The sequence below is a fragment of the Sander vitreus genome, chromosome 14 (assembly GCF_031162955.1).
Source record: "Sander vitreus isolate 19-12246 chromosome 14, sanVit1, whole genome shotgun sequence".
Classification (NCBI taxonomy): domain Eukaryota; kingdom Metazoa; phylum Chordata; class Actinopteri; order Perciformes; family Percidae; genus Sander; species Sander vitreus.
In genome coordinates, this window is record NC_135868.1 from 30154832 (window position 1) to 30174584 (window position 19753).

The following is a 19753-nucleotide window of genomic DNA, read 5'->3' on the forward strand; positions in this document are numbered from 1 at the left end:
GTATGGAACCATTCATGTTATGATTGGGCAATTTGGTTGTAAGAAACCCATTTTTCTCATGTAGAAACGTTTTCACAACTTAGACAAACTTGGTCTGAGGACAACAGGAGGGTTAACTCAAGCGTTCATATAGATAAGTAAATAAGATGCAGGTTTGTGTAATCTGTGCGTGTGTCTGTCCTCACCCCGAACCTGCAGGCCCGGTCCACAGGTCTCCTGAGCTCCGGGACTGTCCTGACGAACTGACCATGGAACCAGCTGGCATCGCCGCCACTTGTGGGTTTTCCACCTAAAGAAGAAGAGGTATAAGAATCAGAGAAGGGAGGGGTAGATGGTTGCTAGTTTTATTCCTTGGACCAAATAGAAAACACCAATACAAGTTAAATGCCTTGCTAGCAAACCTTAGAAAATGCACTGTTCATAAGCATTGGCTTGAGCAAACAACACACTGATAACCTATGCTATTGTTAAAGCATTGCTGCTAGTAGGACAAACATTTAAAGTTCAGTCAGCCAATTTCATGTGGAATGGATTAGGCTAATATGTGAATGTAGAGTATGTACAGAGTTGATATTTGGTGTCAAGGCTCTGATTTCATTACTCCCCACAAGGAAACGCCATGCAAAGGCACTGCCTGCAGGTGGGAGTGACAATAATAAATTCCTCCCTACAGGAACATAGACTCAATGCATACAGGTCACAATTCATAAGCCAGGTCCATAGGCAAAAGGGCGCAAGAGTATGCCATGTGAGTATAGTGGTGGACTCAAATTAACTGCCCGAACTTACCCACAGGTTGATTTAGACCCCAGGATGGCAAGATAAAAATGAGTCATGAGATCATGAAATTCAGTTCTTCATGAAGGAACCATGAATTTATGTGAGGAATATCATGGCAATGCACCAATTAAAACAAGGGTCCATGCTCTGGAGACCATGGTTGCAGTGGAAGCAATAGGAAAATACCCACACTGCTATCTAGAGTTCGGCGACACAACCTGAACCTGGTAGGTCCCCCGCAAATGAATAGGTTTTAAATTTGGTTCAGCCTGTTTTGTTTGCGAACCTCTGGTTCAGGTTTAGTTATTCTCAAAAGTCATTCATACAATTATGTTCTTCTCATTTGAGGCCACACTTGCCGTGTGTTGCAGGTACATAGCAATGCCCATGGGAAGAGATCTGTAATGATGAAGAAATGATGGTATTTCACTTGAGTCAGCATCGGTTAAGGCTGAAGACAAGTTTGACATTTAAAAAAACCTTGGGTTAGAAATCTGATCTCACCAGACCTCTGCAACCGCTCAAGCGGTTTCAGGTTATTTTATTATTGTTTAATAGTATCAATCATCATCACAGTTATCTCAAGGCATAAACCTCTCATTATATGTGTGCCCGCTCTAGCCACTGATCCAACCCGACCCGGCCACAATTTTGTGTAATTTCTTATTGGAATAGTGTAATCTGTTTATAATGGTAAACTGTATTAAGCAATGATGTGCTTTGTTAAAACTAAGGCTGTCAAACGATTACATTTTTTTAATCGCGATTAATCGCATATTTTATCACATGATTAAAATTCTATTATTTTGCATTTCAGAACAGTTTTTAAGTACATATTAACAATCAAAAGCCATTTTTTAGTAACTCCTAAATAATGTAGATTCCTCACTGACGTCCAGTGATCACCGGTTAATGAGACAGTGTTTGCAGCACTTTGCAGCTTTTCCAGTGTGGCTGCTTTCTCCGTGTCGTACAGGCTGTGTGAGGCTGCTGTCTCCCTCGACGGCCATGAGACGGGTCAGAACATGCCAACCGTAGTACGTCTTTACGATGCTGACAGGTCTGCAGTTAGTTGCCACCCGTTTCGCAAGAGCTGTAGTAATTTTTTGGGATTTGGTTTCATCCACAGGTCGGCAAGTAACACTCTCCAGCATGCTAGCTGGTAGCATCACGTTAACTGTACTACTATGCTTAGCTCCGTAGGTGGTAGCTCAAGCTTGATGTGCTTCAGTGATATTTTATTTCGGCTTTACACAACGTGCATATGGTTTCGACTTGTCTACGAGTCGTCCGGGAGTTTTGGAAAATAAAAAGCTCCATTCAGGATTTCATTGCTGCTGTCTTTCTCCATCATGCCTGCAGCCTGCAGCAGCAGGATGTGTTACGAGGAAGTGGCAGCTTGATGATAAGTAACGGTGCTGCAAAGGGTCAAAATAGTAGCCTGTTAGGCACGACGCAAAGCCGAGTGAAGTGTAAAATAAATGAATAAATGCCAGCATGCGATTAATGCGATTTAAAAAAATGAATCGCAACGCGTCGGCCCTTAATCGTATCGCGATTAACTCATTAACGCTGACAGCCCTAGTTAAAACACATGTAAATATAACCTAGACTCTCCTCCCATATGTCATTTTGTATCTGGGCACCCAATTCTTTTTCACACTATGAATTGTCTACCATACCATCAGAAATTAAAGGAAATATATCCAAAGAGAAGTGCATTTCCCCTCTGCCTGTCCATATATGCAACATAATTTAAAAATATCAAATACAAATAGGCCATGCGAGTATTATAGCCATCATAAAATCCCCATACAATAACTCCTACTTGTTATTACAACAATGACGTTGTCAGTGCGTAACGTGTGCAGGTGTTTATGTTGAATAGGACCAGTTACCTATATCCGTGACAGACAGATGGAGCCTCACACTCTCTCTCCTGAGTCAGCACTTCAGGGCAGTCCTGTCCCCCATTGGCTGGTAACTGGATGATAATACGTTTCCGGTACTGCTTCTTCTTGGTGTTACCACCTAAGCAAAGACACACGATTTTATTATTATTTACACGTATTTACATTTTAGTACCTAGTTTTAGCTAAGTGAACCTAATAAACTAGCAACTTAGGATAAATGTAAAAAAAAAATCGCAGCAGCGTAAACAATGCTGGCGTCTCATCTTAAGTTTCAGCGTCTCCCAGATTTGAAAAAGTACTGGAAGAGGATCGTCTTGTTTGCTCTTGGCCATATTTCAATAAATGTGTCAATGTAGAATGAATGCAATGAAACTTGGTCTTCATTTATCTGTAATGTATCTATTTGATCACCATCTGCTGGAAGTGACCCCTTCAAAGGGAGGCTGATAAAATCAAGTTGAATATTGAATACCATGGCTGGAAATGCCGACGGCCATGCTTCATACAATATTGTAGATACCAATCCTGAACAGAAATGTACTTATCCTCTTCAAGGTCACTGGGGCCTACAGCCTATCCCAGCATGCATTGGGCAAGGGGTAGGTAGAGTACCCTGGACAGGTGGCTAGTCCGGTTTAAATTTGGGAGCAATCTGTTTGAGTGTAACCCAAACAAATCAGTAACTGTTAATATTTTTTTATATGGGCTGGAAAAATCAATAGCATTGACATTGAGTGTTGGTTTTCCCATCCATCCATCCATCTATCCATCCATCCATCCATCCATCCATCCATCCATCTATCTATCATCTATCCATCCATCCATTCATCCATTCATCCATTCATCCATCCCTTCATCCATTCATCCATCCATCTATCTATCCATCCATTCATCCATTCATCCATTCATCCATCCATCCATCCATCCATCCATCCATCTATCCATCTATCCATCTATCCATCCATCCATCTATCTATCATCTATCCATCCATCCATCCATCCATTCATCCATTCATCCATCCATCCCTTCATCCATTCATCCATCCATCTATCAATCCATCCATCCATCCATTCATCCATTCATCCATCCATCCATCCATCTATCCATCCATCCATCCAGAGATGCATTTTATGGTTTCCTCTGTATATATAGCTTTCACAGTCCGCTCCTTACAAATGTTCTTGATATTTTTCTTTAGAAAAGACTGACTGTATTTCCATAAGATTTATTAAACATGACACAATCCAAACCGAATTGAATGTTTCAGTATTCTGTCTTAGTGTGCATGATGATTTTATTATCTCTCTGCTGGTGCTGAAATAATGATGAGCATATTTGGTGTGCTTCATTAATTCACAGTCATACCAGCTTGAATGAATTCCCTTTCCTAACACCATTGCATTTGGACTGTGTGATACTGCAAGGCCTCACAGTGTGTAGTGATGCCAACAAAGAGCTACCTTGTTGACATGTTGATGGGCAGGGGCTCCAGTCGCTGTACGGGGTGACGATACAGTCTCTCTTGCATGGCAGTAAGCAGGGCCTGACGGTGTCTGGGCGCAGACTTTCTGGACACCTGAAAGTACATCATTGACCTGCTCAGACAAACACACAGTACCCAGGGAAATCTGATAGAGATGTGCTGGATCAGAACCAAAGGAACCATGCTGGGAGTTCATGTGGAGACTGCCAATGTGCCTGACTTTAGCGCTGGATCTTTTTGTGAGACTGTGACTGCAGCATAGTGAAGAAAGGCACTTCCATTCTTAATGTGTAGTGTTTTTTTCTTCTTCATGTTTTAGCTTTTTACTGCAGCTCATTACATTTAAAATGAACCAAAGACTAGGAGGAGAAGTCCAGACTATCCTTCCAAAAACACATACAGTATCAGTTGTTTGTTACAACGATACCTAATACCTAAAAACAACATGCAGTATGTTTTACTGTAACTGACAAGCTGCCTCTAGTGGCAATGTAATCTATATCGACGACGTTTAATTTACAGGATACTTCCGATGCCGCAGGAGGTTCTGCCAAATGTCCGTCATTTTCGGCCAGATATCCCACACCTTCTGGGATTCTAAACTCTGGCCGATTCGGGAAACATCCTCCGAGCTAAAACCGGCAATCATATTATGTTCATCTTCTTTTTTTTCTCATCACACTCCTTCTGGAGGCTATTTTGCAGAGGCATCGTTGCTGCGTCCAGCCCTAAGCGCCGCCCAAGACGAATGCGATAAACCAGAGCACATTTTCCTTCTATCTAGGAATTTTTAGACCAGTTAGGGAAAGAACAGAAAAAGGAAAGGTAGGAAGGGAAGAAAAGGGGTGGGTGCATGGGTAACCAAAGCATATGACATAAAGTGACGTGAAAAAAGTGAATTGCCTTGGTCATTATTAATTTGGATGAGTACAATATTAGATGTAGGAAATGGAAATGTCAGTGTAAACCCAACAATGCCAAGTCCCTTGGGGACACCTTAGATACATTTGCAATACATTAATGCTTTCCCAACGATAGGCCCAAACTGTTGTTTTTTTAGAACTGTTTTGGATGGATTGCATCTCAAATTATAATAGGCTAAAGTCTGCATTTCCTTTTACCAATAGTGATTTGCCTGGCTGCACCGAAACTTAACCCTTTCCCAAAAATTGAAATCCCTTCCCCATGAAAAAAACAGGACTTCATGTGTTTATAGAACCAACTGAGAAATTAGCTCTGCTCAGAATTCCAATCACCAATCAATTGTGTAAGACGCTCTATAGCAAACCAAACATATGCTATGTGCACACGTTCAAAAATATATATTTTTAACTTATCACAGTTTTTAACCCATTCAAACAACACCTAGTAATTATCCTCATACATATTTCATTGTTTTATCATTCTAATGCATTTGAATGATCTAATGCCCATTTATGTTTACTGGTGGCAATCCTCACATCCTGGCCACAGCTGGTGCTGCTGGTGAAAGTGTGTGCCCCTCCCTCCATTGATGTGAAAGTGTGTCCCAAGGCTTCAGGTTCACTGCTCAGCATGTGTTGGTTTTGGAGTAAGCGCAGGAATAAAAAGTGAGATTCATTTCCATACACAGCATGGGGGCTGCGGGGTTTGCCTGCGTAGTGCTGCTGTGCTGCCAGAATAATGCTCCCGTTCTGTTGAATAAATAAATAGATAATTCATGTTCCCAGCAGATGCCTTCAGGGGGGAAACAAACCCAGATGCTTAAAACAGTTCATCAGCTAACACCTCTGCCAGACACCAGCAACAACAGACTAACCATGAGACTAAACGGCACACTGTGCCATGTGCAAATAAAGTCTGCAACCAAAAGGAAAGGCTACCTTTCACTTTTACAAATGGAAGCATTGGTACTGAAGCACTGGTAATTATGTCATCACCTCAGGAGTAAGGGTGCAGAAAGACTTTACTATACCCATGCTGTGTGGATTTGACTGCATTTACAAGAACTATTCTTACATCTGTTTAAAGCTATAGTGCGTGGTTTCTGTCTCCCCCATGAGGAATTCTAAGTAATGACAACAACACTGTCGGCGCGACCACATGATACAAGACTTCTGTGATCGCGTCATAAAAATGACTCAAACCAAGTAATCGATTATCAAAATAGGTGGCGATTATTTAAAAAAGTTAACTAATCGATTTATCTTTGCAGCTCCAATTGAAACAAAACACCGTACAAAAGTTAGGGTTATCCAAAATCTATCCAAAACTGACTTTGAATCGAAAATGAACTAATTTAAACTGCTGAATCTTTTATCAGGTCTTTACCAAGTCTAATCATTAACTAGCCTGGTCCTACCAGACTCTGGTCCATTAGCCTGGTCCTACCAGACTCTGGTACATTAGCCTGATCCTACCAGACTCTGGTCCATTAGCCTGGTCCCACCAGACTCTGGTCCATTAGCCTGGTCCCACCAGACTCTGGTCCATTAGCCTGGTCCCACCAGACTCTGGTCCATTAGCCTGGTCCTACCAGACTCTGGTCCATTTCATCTGTACAGAGAGTTTGGCCTCTCTCCAAGTGTTAACTTCCTTGAAGGCAGGTACTCTGTTGAAGTTTAAAACTATTGGATCTGCCCAGCGCCACTCTGGATCTGCCATAACCAATCGCTAACGTTTGGTCGTGATGTCAGCTTAGCATCGCTAGCATTCGCCTTAGCCAACTCCTTCACCACCAATGGAGCGAGCTGGAAAATCAAACTTTTCCCGAACCCCATGGAGAGGAGGGCCACAACACAACTCAGCAAAGATTGTTCTTGCTCGGGCTTTAACTTCTGGATATTCGGGAGCGTTGCCACAACGGACCGAATGGCTTCACTCGCATCTTTCTCCGCCGCTATTACGGAACTACAACTCAAACAAGTGCACAATTTCAACATCATCGTTCTCAGCCACTCCCTCTGTTCACCGATTGGACCGGTAAAGATTTGGCCGGAGAAAACCCGCGAATATACCGGAAACCCAGACGGAGTACTGAAGGGAAATGTAAAATTGAGCGGAAGTAGGTATTAACTACAGCTAGCTACAGAATTTTAAGCATGGTGATCAGATGTTTCTTACTAAAATGCGCTTTTCAACGTTTTAGTTGCACATTCTAAAGAGCACATTCTCCAGGCTTGTACCTTTGAGTTTCAGCACAGAAATTTCTAAAAGTTGCTTACTTCTTTTCTACTGATTATTTAACGGGGTAGTTTCAATTCAAGTCTTGAAAGCGCACCAACAGTCATCTTCATTGTCTTTGCAGGAAATGACTGATACTTTTACTTCATGAGCCCTGGATCCCAAAATAACTCCTCCCACTCCGTAACTCATTTCTAATTGAAATCATAAAAAGGATCCAATTAAAATCCATACATTTACATATATTCTCACATCCAGCCTGTTCTGTCCTGAGCATCAGGCCTGATTACTAATAATATGTTAATATTTTGACATCAGTTGAACAGTCCCGTGTTAAACCGTACTGTATGTAACAGAGACGGGATGACATTCATGTACTTTAACCCTTGTGTTGTCTTCCTGTCGACCATGGACTTGTAGTCCAAAATTGAAAATGAACACCTTTTCTGACGCTTTTTTCGATGTTTTTGACACTTTTTGGGACGTTTTTATCCCTTTCTTCAACACTTTTCAGGCATTTTACAATGTTTTTGTTGCTTTTTTCTATGTTTTCGATGCTTTTGTCACCCCACCACCAGTATATACACCACTAACACCAACTTATTACCACGAGGTTTACACTTTTTTTTAATAAACTACTACTTCAAAATTATACCAAATTTTTGAGTTAAAAAAGCTGAAATTATTAATTATTTAGACTAATGTGTACCTCTTTGTTGAGTTTCAAAAAAGCTTTTGAATCTAGATTAATTAACGGTTATGAAGTAATTTGAATAAAATGTAAGTCGTAAAATGTACTCATGTATTTGGTTTCATTTAGTTTTGTTGGATTTCTGGGTGATTCTATAGGCGTTATGGGATAGGATAGGCAAAAATAAGCTTTGGCTTTATCCTATTCCTTTTTCAGTTAGCTACAGTACGGTAGCAAATTGTTGGAAATAAGGGTTTCTTTCATGTATGTTAACCGAAATAAAATGATTCATCATCATCATCATCATCATCATCATCAATATTAGAGGATCGTATATTGATGGATAATCACAGACTTCAAAGAGTCAAAGTTTTGTCAGAATACTATTTTTTTCAAATGCTATAAAATTTAATAAAACACCCAAAATTCAATGAATGTAGTGATCATTAACTGTACGTGCACAGAGCCCTGTATGGAATCCATGGGTAATCATTTGGGTAATCTGATTGTTTTTTTTTTAACATATTTCTGATTTTGAAATTTTGAAAACGGTTCAAATTCGACCCGGATCACACCGGAACTGCATGAATAAGCAGTTATGTGGAATCTTACTTTTTCGGAGGAACCTGGCCCACGTTGACCCGGACACAGATGACCTTACGGGTTTGCATCCCCACTGAGCAGGAGGCATCATCGCCCCGTGTTCTGCCCACAGACGTGTTGGTGGATGGGATGGAGGAGTCCTCTATGCACTGGCCCCATGGCCCGGTCTGCCAGTGGTACACAGTGCAGGGATGGTCATTGCAGTTCCTCACCTCCTGCAGGGCGCTGATATTGGGACACTGGATTCCACCTGAGAAATGATTGAACACAGACCAGAGTCAATGTCTTAGCTGTACTACAGACGGGAAAAACATCTGCACTAACACAGGAAGATGGAAAGCTTGTTAGAAACTTTTGGGTATTGAAGGGTATTCTAGAATCACATAGACAAGGACATATCCAAGGCACGCACAAAGAGTCTGCAGTACTTGAGTCTGGTCTCTGTATCAAGGCCGGTCTGAGACATTCCCATTACCTTGTAATTGTCTGTGTCTTGTTGGTGATTTGACTCACACTTGTCTCTGTCTTGGCCTCGTTTGGACATGTTCTTGACCCAGACCGGCCCAATTTATAGTCAATCTTAATTCAATTTTGAAACTGCTCGGATTTGTCCAAGACTTGATTTAAGTTATTTTGTCTACAGCCGTGTATTTGGCCTGCCAGAGTTTTATGACAACATTAGCCAAGGTGTTTTGGCCCAATTATTTTATCATTGTATGGATCCTTGGATCTATCATGAGCCAGAATCAATACCTTAGGAAGTCACTATAAAGAGAAGCAGAGGCTCAGGTTGCCACCGCATTGGTATATTTATGAAATGGCAGAACATGCCACAATGCTGCACCGAGTTTCAGAGTGAACTTTTACCCTTCAACAGATTTGTAAGGAGACTAGACTTGTTCAAAGAAACAACCAAACCAGTGGTTACCATTGCCTATAAACAGTGTTTCGATGTGAAACTTTGATTTTTAGAGATGACTATAAATGCTGCTAAGGCTAGGCTAGTAAGTTGTGCTAATGCTAGCTGTGCCAACCGCACAAAACATTTTAGGTTGACTACCTTTAATAGACAAAAATGACAAGGAGCACACAGTCAAGGAAAAAAAAAGATATTCTAAAAAAAAAAAAAAGGTTTGATAATCAACATCTAAAATGTTAAAAATCAACCCTGCCTATAGAAGTTTAGTGAAATGATAGAATGTGTAGGGTTAAATGAATCGTCGACCTATCAGAATTTTGCTGCTGGGAAGATGTTATGTTTTCAGTTCTGTGATTGGTGGTCCAGCTATACATTTACAGAGAGCTGAGCAATAGTTTTCAGTGAGAAATTTCAAATGACAAATTGACCAATCATTTTCATTCTAAATGGGCATCTTTGTTATCACTAACTTTAAGTCCTGTCTGCTGTGGGGGACACAAATCACAAGCTAACAACACCAATAAACTAGTCATCTAGCCTGAAGGTTGGCGATGGAAGCCAAACTAATGTTACAGCTTGTGTAACTACTCATAATTATTGTTTTTCTAAATAATAATACTAATAGCAATACATATATATTTAATAGGCCGCTCTGCCAATCTAATAATATTATTTATTAACAATACTGATTGTTTGTGGTGGTGGCTTCTAAAATGCATTGATAACTGGTCACTGCCCACAATGTCTGTCACTAATATTTACTTGGCCGTGAGCGCGGCATCATTATGTGTAGGCATAAAATGTTGGTTTTGTGTGGTATGTTGGCAGTGTCACCATATTCAGCTGAAGTGCACACACGCTCGTGTGATGATGTGATTATTTGTATGGAGGATTTGCATTTTCTTTAAAAAAATCAGCTGTTTCTTGTTTGGTGATAACTCTCACTCTCTCCGTGCTGTTTGCTCGTTGCATTTCTAAGGCTAGACTAGTGTTTCAGAGCTGGCATTCTCATAACTAACTTTAAGACAGAACATTTTTTCCTGATCAGTGAAGGGGGCCAGAGTATCAAGGTTTAAGAGTCACAGTTTGCTACTGCATTTCCTTCTTATTCATTGTTAGACGGCGCGATTTCATGAACCTTGATGGATGTTTGTAGCATGGGCCAAGTAAGAACCCATTACATTTTCAAGGGGATCCGAATCACAGGGTGGATACACAAATTACTTTTCACTTTTGTCAACATTGCAGACATTTGTGCTGCATTCATGTGGTGTTGGAATAAATAGGAAAAAATGAGTTCCCGACTGGGGAACGTTAGACTGCATTAACATTGTGAGATAGGGCATGACTTGGCGGAGGTTGCTCTCTCTCTAAGTGCCCTTCTAGTTATTATTGCATTGACTGTACCTCTTCTGTGTAAAGCACTTTAAGCTGCATTCAATGCATGAATTGTGTTATATAAATAACATGTAGGGCTATTATTATTATAGCAATGTTTCTTTCAATATGAAAGGCATGAAACTGGTTATAGTACAGTACAAAGACAAAGAGAAAAAAAACTTTCTAAAGTAGCAAACTGAGCAGTGGCACACATAGAAATATAAAGCATCTGCTGTCTTGTGGGACTTTACTGAGGAGAATAATAACTGGGCAATTAGTAAAAGAAATAGCTAACTTGGCTGGACAACAACAAGAGAACAAGCAGAAAATGAATAGTTAAAGTTAATAATAATACCAAGTACTGATTATGATGCTTGGTTTAAAAGTGATGCCTGTATTGTAGCTGACCAAAGATGGAAACAAACAAATGAAGTGGAATTTGTACGTTAAAAACTGCATTAAAAAAAAGTAACTTCGCTTTGAAACACGTTGCACTTACTGTGTATCAATATATCAGGTAGTAGTATGTATGTAAACCCAACCCTGTATCAAGTACAGTATGCTTGGGTAAACAGGATAAATCTACAGCTATAGCCATCATCATAAATTATTTTTATTTTCTTCATTAAAGCCCCAAAACAGTGACAGAATACACGTTGGCTAGCGGTACAGTGTTGGCTATCCCATCCCAGTATTTGTGCAGTGATATAGATTAGCTTTTAGCTTTGATTTTCCAATGACTTGTTGTAAAACAAATAAAGCTGAAGCAGCTTGAGAGATAAATCAGAGGGTCTCTTTGGTGGATTGACAGAGATGAGATGACCCAGGGGGCAGAATGTCTCTGCAGAGCCAGAAGCCTGGACATGGACCCAGGTGGTGTGTGCACACCATGTGACCCTCTTCACCGCTAAACCTTGTCATCTGCAGCAGCTATCGCATTGGAAAAAGAGAACCCCTGATGAGAACATCAGCCATTAGCACCTCAGAAAGCATTGAATGTCATCTTCTACACAGAGATGGAGCGTCTGAACTGGACATGACAAAGAGCCTCAGACAGAAGATATGGCTGACCTCTGTGTAACAGCGCAGGGGTTATGTCTGCAGGGTCATGTATAAAAGATTAAACTGCATTTCATCAGAACAGTCATTTATCACACGTGTAGCTCATTAACTCAGAAGAACACAGCAGTATTGCTGTACTGGCTAATTAAATAGTTAATAAATATTTAAGTGCTACCAATCAAAGACCTGTATTTGAAAAATGCACAGCTCGAATGGCTGCAGATTTAAAAGAGTTGGGGACTTAGTTATTATTTTGCAGCACTGTAAACAATTCTTCAAAATATTATACTCTGTAACATCATCATTGTCTTGACATGTTATTTACTCTGTGGATAATTTATTCTAGCTATATTAAGCTCTTTTCAGCTGTAAGTAAAATGTTATAACTGATGAATGATGGTCAAACTATGACATTAAGATGCAGGGGATAGTTGCACAAAACACCTTTAGTGAAGATTTTCCTTAAAGTCAGAGTTAAGGTTTCCTTAAAACAAAATTGGTTGCACAAAATACCCTTAAGACTTCTCATTAAGGTTGTCCTTAATACATTCTACCTAACCGTTGCACAAAAGAACTTAGCAACCAAAGTAAGTACAAAACCTTAAGATACCTCTGACTCCATCCTAACTGCAACATGGATACGCTTAACGATCGGCAATTGATTTTAGACTATTGACCTGCAGTCAATGTATGATTGATTGGACCGTCTAGAGTTGGATCATTCTACTTTCCACAGCTGTGCTCTTCCTTTTGCAATTATTGATTTCTCTATGGTTTTAGTTTGGTCATATGCTACGGGATCTTTCCAGTCAATAAGAGGCAAGGTCTTTCATGTCCACAGGTCAACGGTGTGCTGTGTCATTCCCCGATTCTGCTGAACACCCTGGTGAAGTTCCCGTCGACACAAGGAGGGTGGGATAGCCAACCACTTCGGGACCCACATCAGGATTATAGCGCCTGTCGCAGGTAAGCTATCACAAGCGTGATTGCAAGCAAACAAACGGTCTCCATGGAAACTCTAGAATTTTACTGCAGTAAAATCTCTTTCAATGCAGTAAATGCCTTAACATTTTTCCTTATCTGAGGAAACCTTATAAGGGATTCTGTGCAAAACCCTTAAGAAAGTCCTTCAGATAAGGAGACCTTAAGCCTTAAGCCTCATCCCTAAGGAGCGAAGTTAAGGTGTTTTGTGCAACCAGCCCCAGGTTTAAAAAAGAAAAAGCAATCACCGTAATTGCAAGAAACTACACAGTACCGGTGTACATACAAAAACATGAACCTTCCATGTCTTCATCGAGAAAGGCGGCAACAGACAGATTTTAATTGTTGTAAGGTGTGGTTCTTGCACTAATCCTCTCCACTCTACCACTCCTTAGTCTATCTTGTGACCCAGGCTTAATACTGAAGTCCTTTTTTCAAGACTGTCTCAGTTTGCTATAGCTGATGGCCAGGAGAGTTCTGTTTGACTTCATGCTTCATTCAGCACACACCACATCAACCTTTCTATCTCCATGCTCTGTCGATTCCCATCCATCTAACACTGCGGCAGTGTCTGCCTCCTAAAGGCTCGGAAAGATAATTAACAAGTTGCAGCATGCATGGCGTTCTGGCATGGACATCCTCCTGAACCATTCACATGGAAATGTATTATGTACAGTATGAGCCAGCTCCTTACTCCAGCGTGGATGCTGCATTGATGTGAATATGCCAAAGACAGCATGCCACGCAATGTGGTCCAGAAGGCAACACAAATAGAGCTGTTAAAATAAAAGCAGGGACGTAAAAGATTAAATTCTGCTCTGCTGCCAAGCCAAACGCTAACCATATGTGCAGATCCCATTTTTTCTCATAACAAGGTTTGGTGAGAATGGTTCAGTTCTCACAGAGTGATTGGCAGCCTGGAGGGTTGGGCTTTAACCAGTAGTCTATATCCACGACATTTCACTTCTGGGATTGCTCCATTGCTGCTGGAAAATCCACCGGATTTCACTCTTTTTGGCCAGATGTCCGTTACCTTCCTCTTTCTTTGTGTTGGCGTTCTAACCTCTGGTGGATTTGTGAGGACTATGGTTAACTGCTCCTCAGATCTCTGCAGGGTAAATCCAGACAGCTAGCTAGACTATCTGTCCAATCTCAGTTGTCTGTTGCACGACTAAAACAACCTTCCCGAGGCTATTTTGCAGAGGCACCGTGGCTCTGCCCGGTGCTTAGCACTGCTCATTATGATTGTGATTGGTTTAAAGAAATGCCAATAAACCAGAGCATGTTTTTCTCCCCTGGCAATGCAAGACTAGCTCCCAAGGAACAGCACTCACCCTTCGCGCCAATTTCTTCCAGTGGCCACTGGCGGTATTGCAACGGAAAATCCCCCTGCGACCCAGATAGGATTTTCCCTATAGGCCACCATTGTAAAGGAGACGCCTTTAAACTGCTGCCAGGACACCTCAAACAGCCAACAAGGTCGGTTATGACTCTTTCTATTCTGAAAATTTTAATCCATGGATTTTTTGTATTTAAAAATCTTCCCTTTTAGCTGAGAAAAGCAATATATAAACCTGTGACATCACCACAATGTAATTTATATGGGCAGAGCAGAAACTCGCGGGCGAGGCTAGCGGGACAAACACTTCTGCGCATATTTAGTGGGCCGCATATCAAGGAACTAAACCTGGAAGCTAAGAAACTTTTTTTGCTGTATGCGCCACTGAGCAACTCTCATAGGAATGAACGGGGCTCCGCCACTTGCTCCAGTATCATTCCAGAACCATTTAGATAGTCACTCCTCACCTAGGGGTTTGCAACACTTAATGCTAAGGAATACTCAATTCTACTACTAGTGTGTAAGAGCTTTTTTTCTATTCTAAAAGCACAGGGATTTTGCTGGGCCAGCAGATTGGAAGGAATAGATTACATCAAGGTAGACACATTTCTATATCCCTCTAGTTAAACATATGGAGACTATGTACTACATCAGCAAAAATCACTTGCTGTCGTCTAAGAACATCAAATATGAATGTACCGAAGATTGGATTGACCAACGACAGCAGGGAAGGCCCTTGAACAGAAAGCAAAGGCAAAATCCTTGTGAATTAAAAAGAGAAAGAGAAAGAACATATAATAGAATAAAGTTTGACAGTAATTATAAACACTGTGCCCTTAAGCTTGCAACAGTTCAGCAGGCCTATTATCCTTCCAGTCACTTCTTACCCTGCATCACAGTAACCCATGCCACAACCTTTGCAGTCGCTGTAGAGGAACACACAGAATAATTCATTTTACTTTGACAGTTCACTTTTTTAGTTTAAAGACTTGCACCACTAGCATTACTGTGGTATTAGACCAAAATGGGTTTGTCAAGGCAGATACTGATCTTTGTGGATAGCTGGGTCAGGGTTAGGGTCCCCTGGTATATTTGTTCATATCAGATGACAATGACTGATTCCTGAATTGATTAAAAGGTCCATATGAGTCACATATATTGGCAAAACCATACATCTGTCTGACTCTGCCAGTGTATCCTGCACTGCTTTGTTACCTTCTCCCGCGTTATAGGCTAGGATGGAGCGAGCTCTGGTCTGCTTGCCATCTGTGTTTTTTCCAGAGCAGGTGTGGGAGCACAGAGACCACGGGGTCCAGGGGCTCAGGGCACAGTCCTTTGGGCAAGGCACCTCACAAATGGCCGGCATGGGCAGGATGGCATCACGGCACAGCTGCCTCTCCACATATTCACCTGGATGGACACAAGCAAATTTAAGGTATTAAAAATAGAAAAGAGGTAGAAACAAAAGCTACATGTGCTTCATATTCCCATTAATAAGTCAAGCAATGTGTGCAAATAAAAAACAACTCCTATATTTATTACAGCACATACTGCAATTGAGATGGGCTGCCCCAAACAGAACATTTTCAAAGAGAACATAGAAATAATGAAAGAGCTGCTTATTGTGCACACTACAAAAAAACCAAAGCTAAATGTATGTCTTCATGAATGAATACTGCTAAGGTTTACAGGAGTGAACTGAACATGAGGGTGCACAGATTAGGACAGGGGACTTTGTCAGCTACATTGAGCAAAATCAATGTGTCTGACTGTGTTGGGTAATGTTTCACAGGGTCACATCTGACAGTATAACAATACTGTATCATGAATCCTCATTGGGAACAGGGTACACAGTGCTGTTTTCTAAGTTGCAGTACATAGCACATACGTTGTACATGTCAAAGGGTAGAAAAGCTTAAGCAACCTTTGACTGTATTGTGTCAGTCTAGTCCAAAATGTGTTTGCATACTTTTTCAATAACTCCACTACATAGCCTTGACCTTTATGAATAATTTCCAAAGGATTTATTCATAATATCACTTAACTGGACATTAATACTTCAACATACTCCCCTCTGGCATACTTAACTAAATCAATTACTAAGGCAATTTTCAGTAGAGTAAATGGATGTTTGAAAATTTAAAGGCAAGTAAATATTTAAAAAGATTTAAAAAAAAATATATATATATTTTATCTCATTGGAAAGTCACAGTTTTTCTCAAAGCAGTGCAAATTGCAGAGCTATATTTAAAAGAATAGTTTAATATTTTGGGAAATGTGCTCATTCACAAATATGCAGCTTTCTTTCCAAAGGTGCGAGGAGAAAATGGATATCAATCTCATGTCTGTGTGCCAAAATGAGCTGGAGCATTGCTTAGTCTACTTTAGCATAAAGACTGGAAGCAGGGATAAACTGCTAGTCTGCCTCCGTCCAAAAGAGTCCAAACTACACTTACCAAAACCCCTAAAACTGTCTCAGGCCTATTCTACACATACACAGGCTTTTTTTTTTTATGTAGTTTTTTTTCCATGCGATTTGGCCTTTTGTCCACACACTGTCCACAAACTGTGTTTTAGGTCACAGAAAACAGTCTTTTTGGAAAACTCCTTCCAATGTGAAGATTTTCAGAAATCTCCGCTTTCAGTGTTAACGTGTAGAAAGGGAAAACTTTTGTGAGTTTTTTTTTGAGTTTTTGGTTTGTGCGCCGTTATCTCCTTTGTGAGGCATCACAAATGAGGCGGCATATCGTGCAGTGGTGGTCGTGGCCAAAATAGTGCTGGTTGTAACCACTAACAGGACTTTTTACATGTTTACACATAAATGTACGGTGACTCTTCCACTATATTGAAGAACAGAGGCGTCAGAATGTGCTACAGAGCAGTCGATGTGCCATTGCAGCCAGGTAGCCTCCCAGTAATAGCTTTTTTTCAGGCTTACGATTGGCCAACATGGCTTTAGGGTTATGGTTGTATTGATGCCTAGTGCTTTTGATAACGCTTCAATTGTGTTTTTGCGTTTTCACTTGAACAAAGATTTTTTTGTGCAGGGCATGTGTGGACGGGAAAACCCGTTTTTAAAAATACTGGTGTACGTGGGGAGTAGGCCTGTTTTACACTGTTTTGTTTTTTGTTTTACAGTAATGTAAAAAGGACAACTTGTGATTTCAGAGCGGATAAGTGTTGTAGCTCTTTTTTGACAAACTGGACCAGCTGAAATTAAAATGGATTCCAATTTGCCAAAAGACGACATCCAAAAGCTGAGTTGAACTCAATGACAAAAATGAAGACTTTTCCTGACAGTCCTTCCAAGAAAAACAATGCCATTAGTTGTTTGTTCAAATGCTGTGTGAATTATGACTCTTGTTTGTCAGGAGGAAGGATGTCAATGTCACCGTTGGATGCTGGTCAATTTTAAACCCTGGGATTTTTAGTGTGAAAATGTCTTGCGGCCCTATTGTACGGCCAACAAAGCACATTATCAAAAAACTCTGATATGGGTTGTTTTTAAAGGCAACAAGACACACCGTATTTTGTCTTTAGTTTTATCCAAAGTTGTAATTATGATGGTACCAAAGCTGAGAATCATCACCGTCATGACAAGACTTTGGCATGGTGTACACAGTCACTGTGCCCAGACACAAACAGGATACACCTGTTATTTCTCTACAGAGCTAGAGGCTCAGATCTATTGCTAAAACCTTGAAGGTTAAAGGAGAATTCCGGTCGATTTCAATACTTAGCTCTATTGTTTGGAAATTTGGAGTGCTGTCCGTAGCAAGAAAAACTAAAACAATCGCTACTGCCCCAACAGGCTTAAACAGGGCAAGTTTTTAAATGTGCTTTTAGCCTCTTAACATGTTCTAAATGTCATTACAAGTGCCTACCCATGTGCAGTGATTCCTTCTGAGGGAACACAGTGAATTTGACTGGAATATTGGATTGTATGAGTTTGACAATCGACTAGTGTGGACTTGACCGGAAAACAGGAAATAAACAGAGGTATGTACACTGGCTGGATTAACACAACTTTTATGCCTTTCTGTCACATCTACAGCAGTCAGATTCACTGTGTTCCCTCGGAAGGAATCACTGCACATGGGTAGGCACTTGTAATGACATTTCAAGCATGTTTAGAGGCTTAAAACACGTTGGGTGCTAAAGCTAGCAGGAGGATAACATGGTGTAGGCAGCACCGATTGTTTTCGTTTTTTTTGCTACTGCCAGCACTCCAAATTTCCAAACAACAGAGCTACGTGTTGAAATTGACCGGAATTCTCCTTTAAGCATGGGTTGCAGGACCATAACATCTATCAATAGAAATAGTCCGCAATGATTGCATATTGTTTTTTTGTCAGGGATTTGTTTTTGGAGGGGTGGAGGTGCTGAGATGCTGATCTAGATCTGCAGGCTGTCCTCACTCTCATCCCATTCCAGCCTATCCTGTCACTGAAGGACCATATCTGTGAAAATCTCATTGTGAAGGGCTGGAAGAATGGCGACCAGTGAGTCGAATGACACGTCTGGGACCCCGGGGAAAAACAGATCAATTTTCATCAGAAGGAGACAACAAGAGATCAATAAGAGGCCAGTCAAGAGGCTCTGAGGGATGCCACATGGCTGTGGGGGTGGGGTGGCGTTGGTGACCGGGGACATATGGAGCCTTGACTTCCATGTGATAGAAGCTGAAGGAAATCACTAAAGTGACGGAACGAAACTGATGACTTTCATGGGTCTTTTGTTAGTGGAGCAATGCATGAGTAGACTCTAGTTCTTGATAATTAAACACATCCTATGATCTACACTCGACAACACTAGGGATGTGCACCTGAGCCCTGAGGGTCTGAGACCCATGCGACGATCCAATACATTAAAAATACATATGGCGCAGGCGTCTGGGTAGCTCACCTGGTAGAGCGCACCCATATACAGAGGCTCAGTCTCAACGCAGTGGCCGCGGGCTCGGTTCCGACCTGTGTTCTCCTCATTTCCCCCTCTCTCTTCCCTTTCATGTCTAAGCCGTCCTATAAAAAATAAAGGCCTTAAAATGCCAACAAAAACTTCTGATACAATCCAATGCCCCCTGCTATTGCAATACGATATGATTCAACATACGATATGATTCTTCCTGCCTGCAACCTGCATAGCGCTTTCACAAGGTGGCAGAAACTTCACTTCCATTTAAGGCATATTAAAATAATGTTTAATACATGAAGAACAAATTTAATTATGATATATATGATAACAAATCAGAATCCTCTCTACTTTTATCTGACTTTGTTTTCTAAAATTGTGCTTTTGTAATTTGTTATGAGAGTATTTGTGGGCTACTATACCCACCACTGTATATAGGCTGTCTCACTTTTTCTCAGGCTCATGCATTGCCAAAAATGGACCTTCTCTCAGTTGTTCTTCGGGTAAAGGGTTTCATCAGGTTTGGAA

The 19753-nt window shown here is 40.9% G+C and overlaps 1 protein-coding gene across 1 annotated transcript in view; it reads right to left on the minus strand.

The window, feature by feature from the left end:
* Positions 1-19753, minus strand: part of thsd7aa (thrombospondin, type I, domain containing 7Aa) — a 192683-nt gene that overhangs the window by 56822 nt on the left and 116108 nt on the right. The window contains exons 8-12 of the mRNA XM_078267643.1: positions 15530-15724; positions 8643-8883; positions 4141-4270; positions 2679-2797; positions 186-289 (exon numbers count right to left, since the gene is read on the minus strand). Coding sequence (XP_078123769.1) covers positions 186-289; positions 2679-2797; positions 4141-4270; positions 8643-8883; positions 15530-15724 — 789 coding nt within the window. The remainder of the gene's footprint in view (positions 1-185; positions 290-2678; positions 2798-4140; positions 4271-8642; positions 8884-15529; positions 15725-19753) is intronic.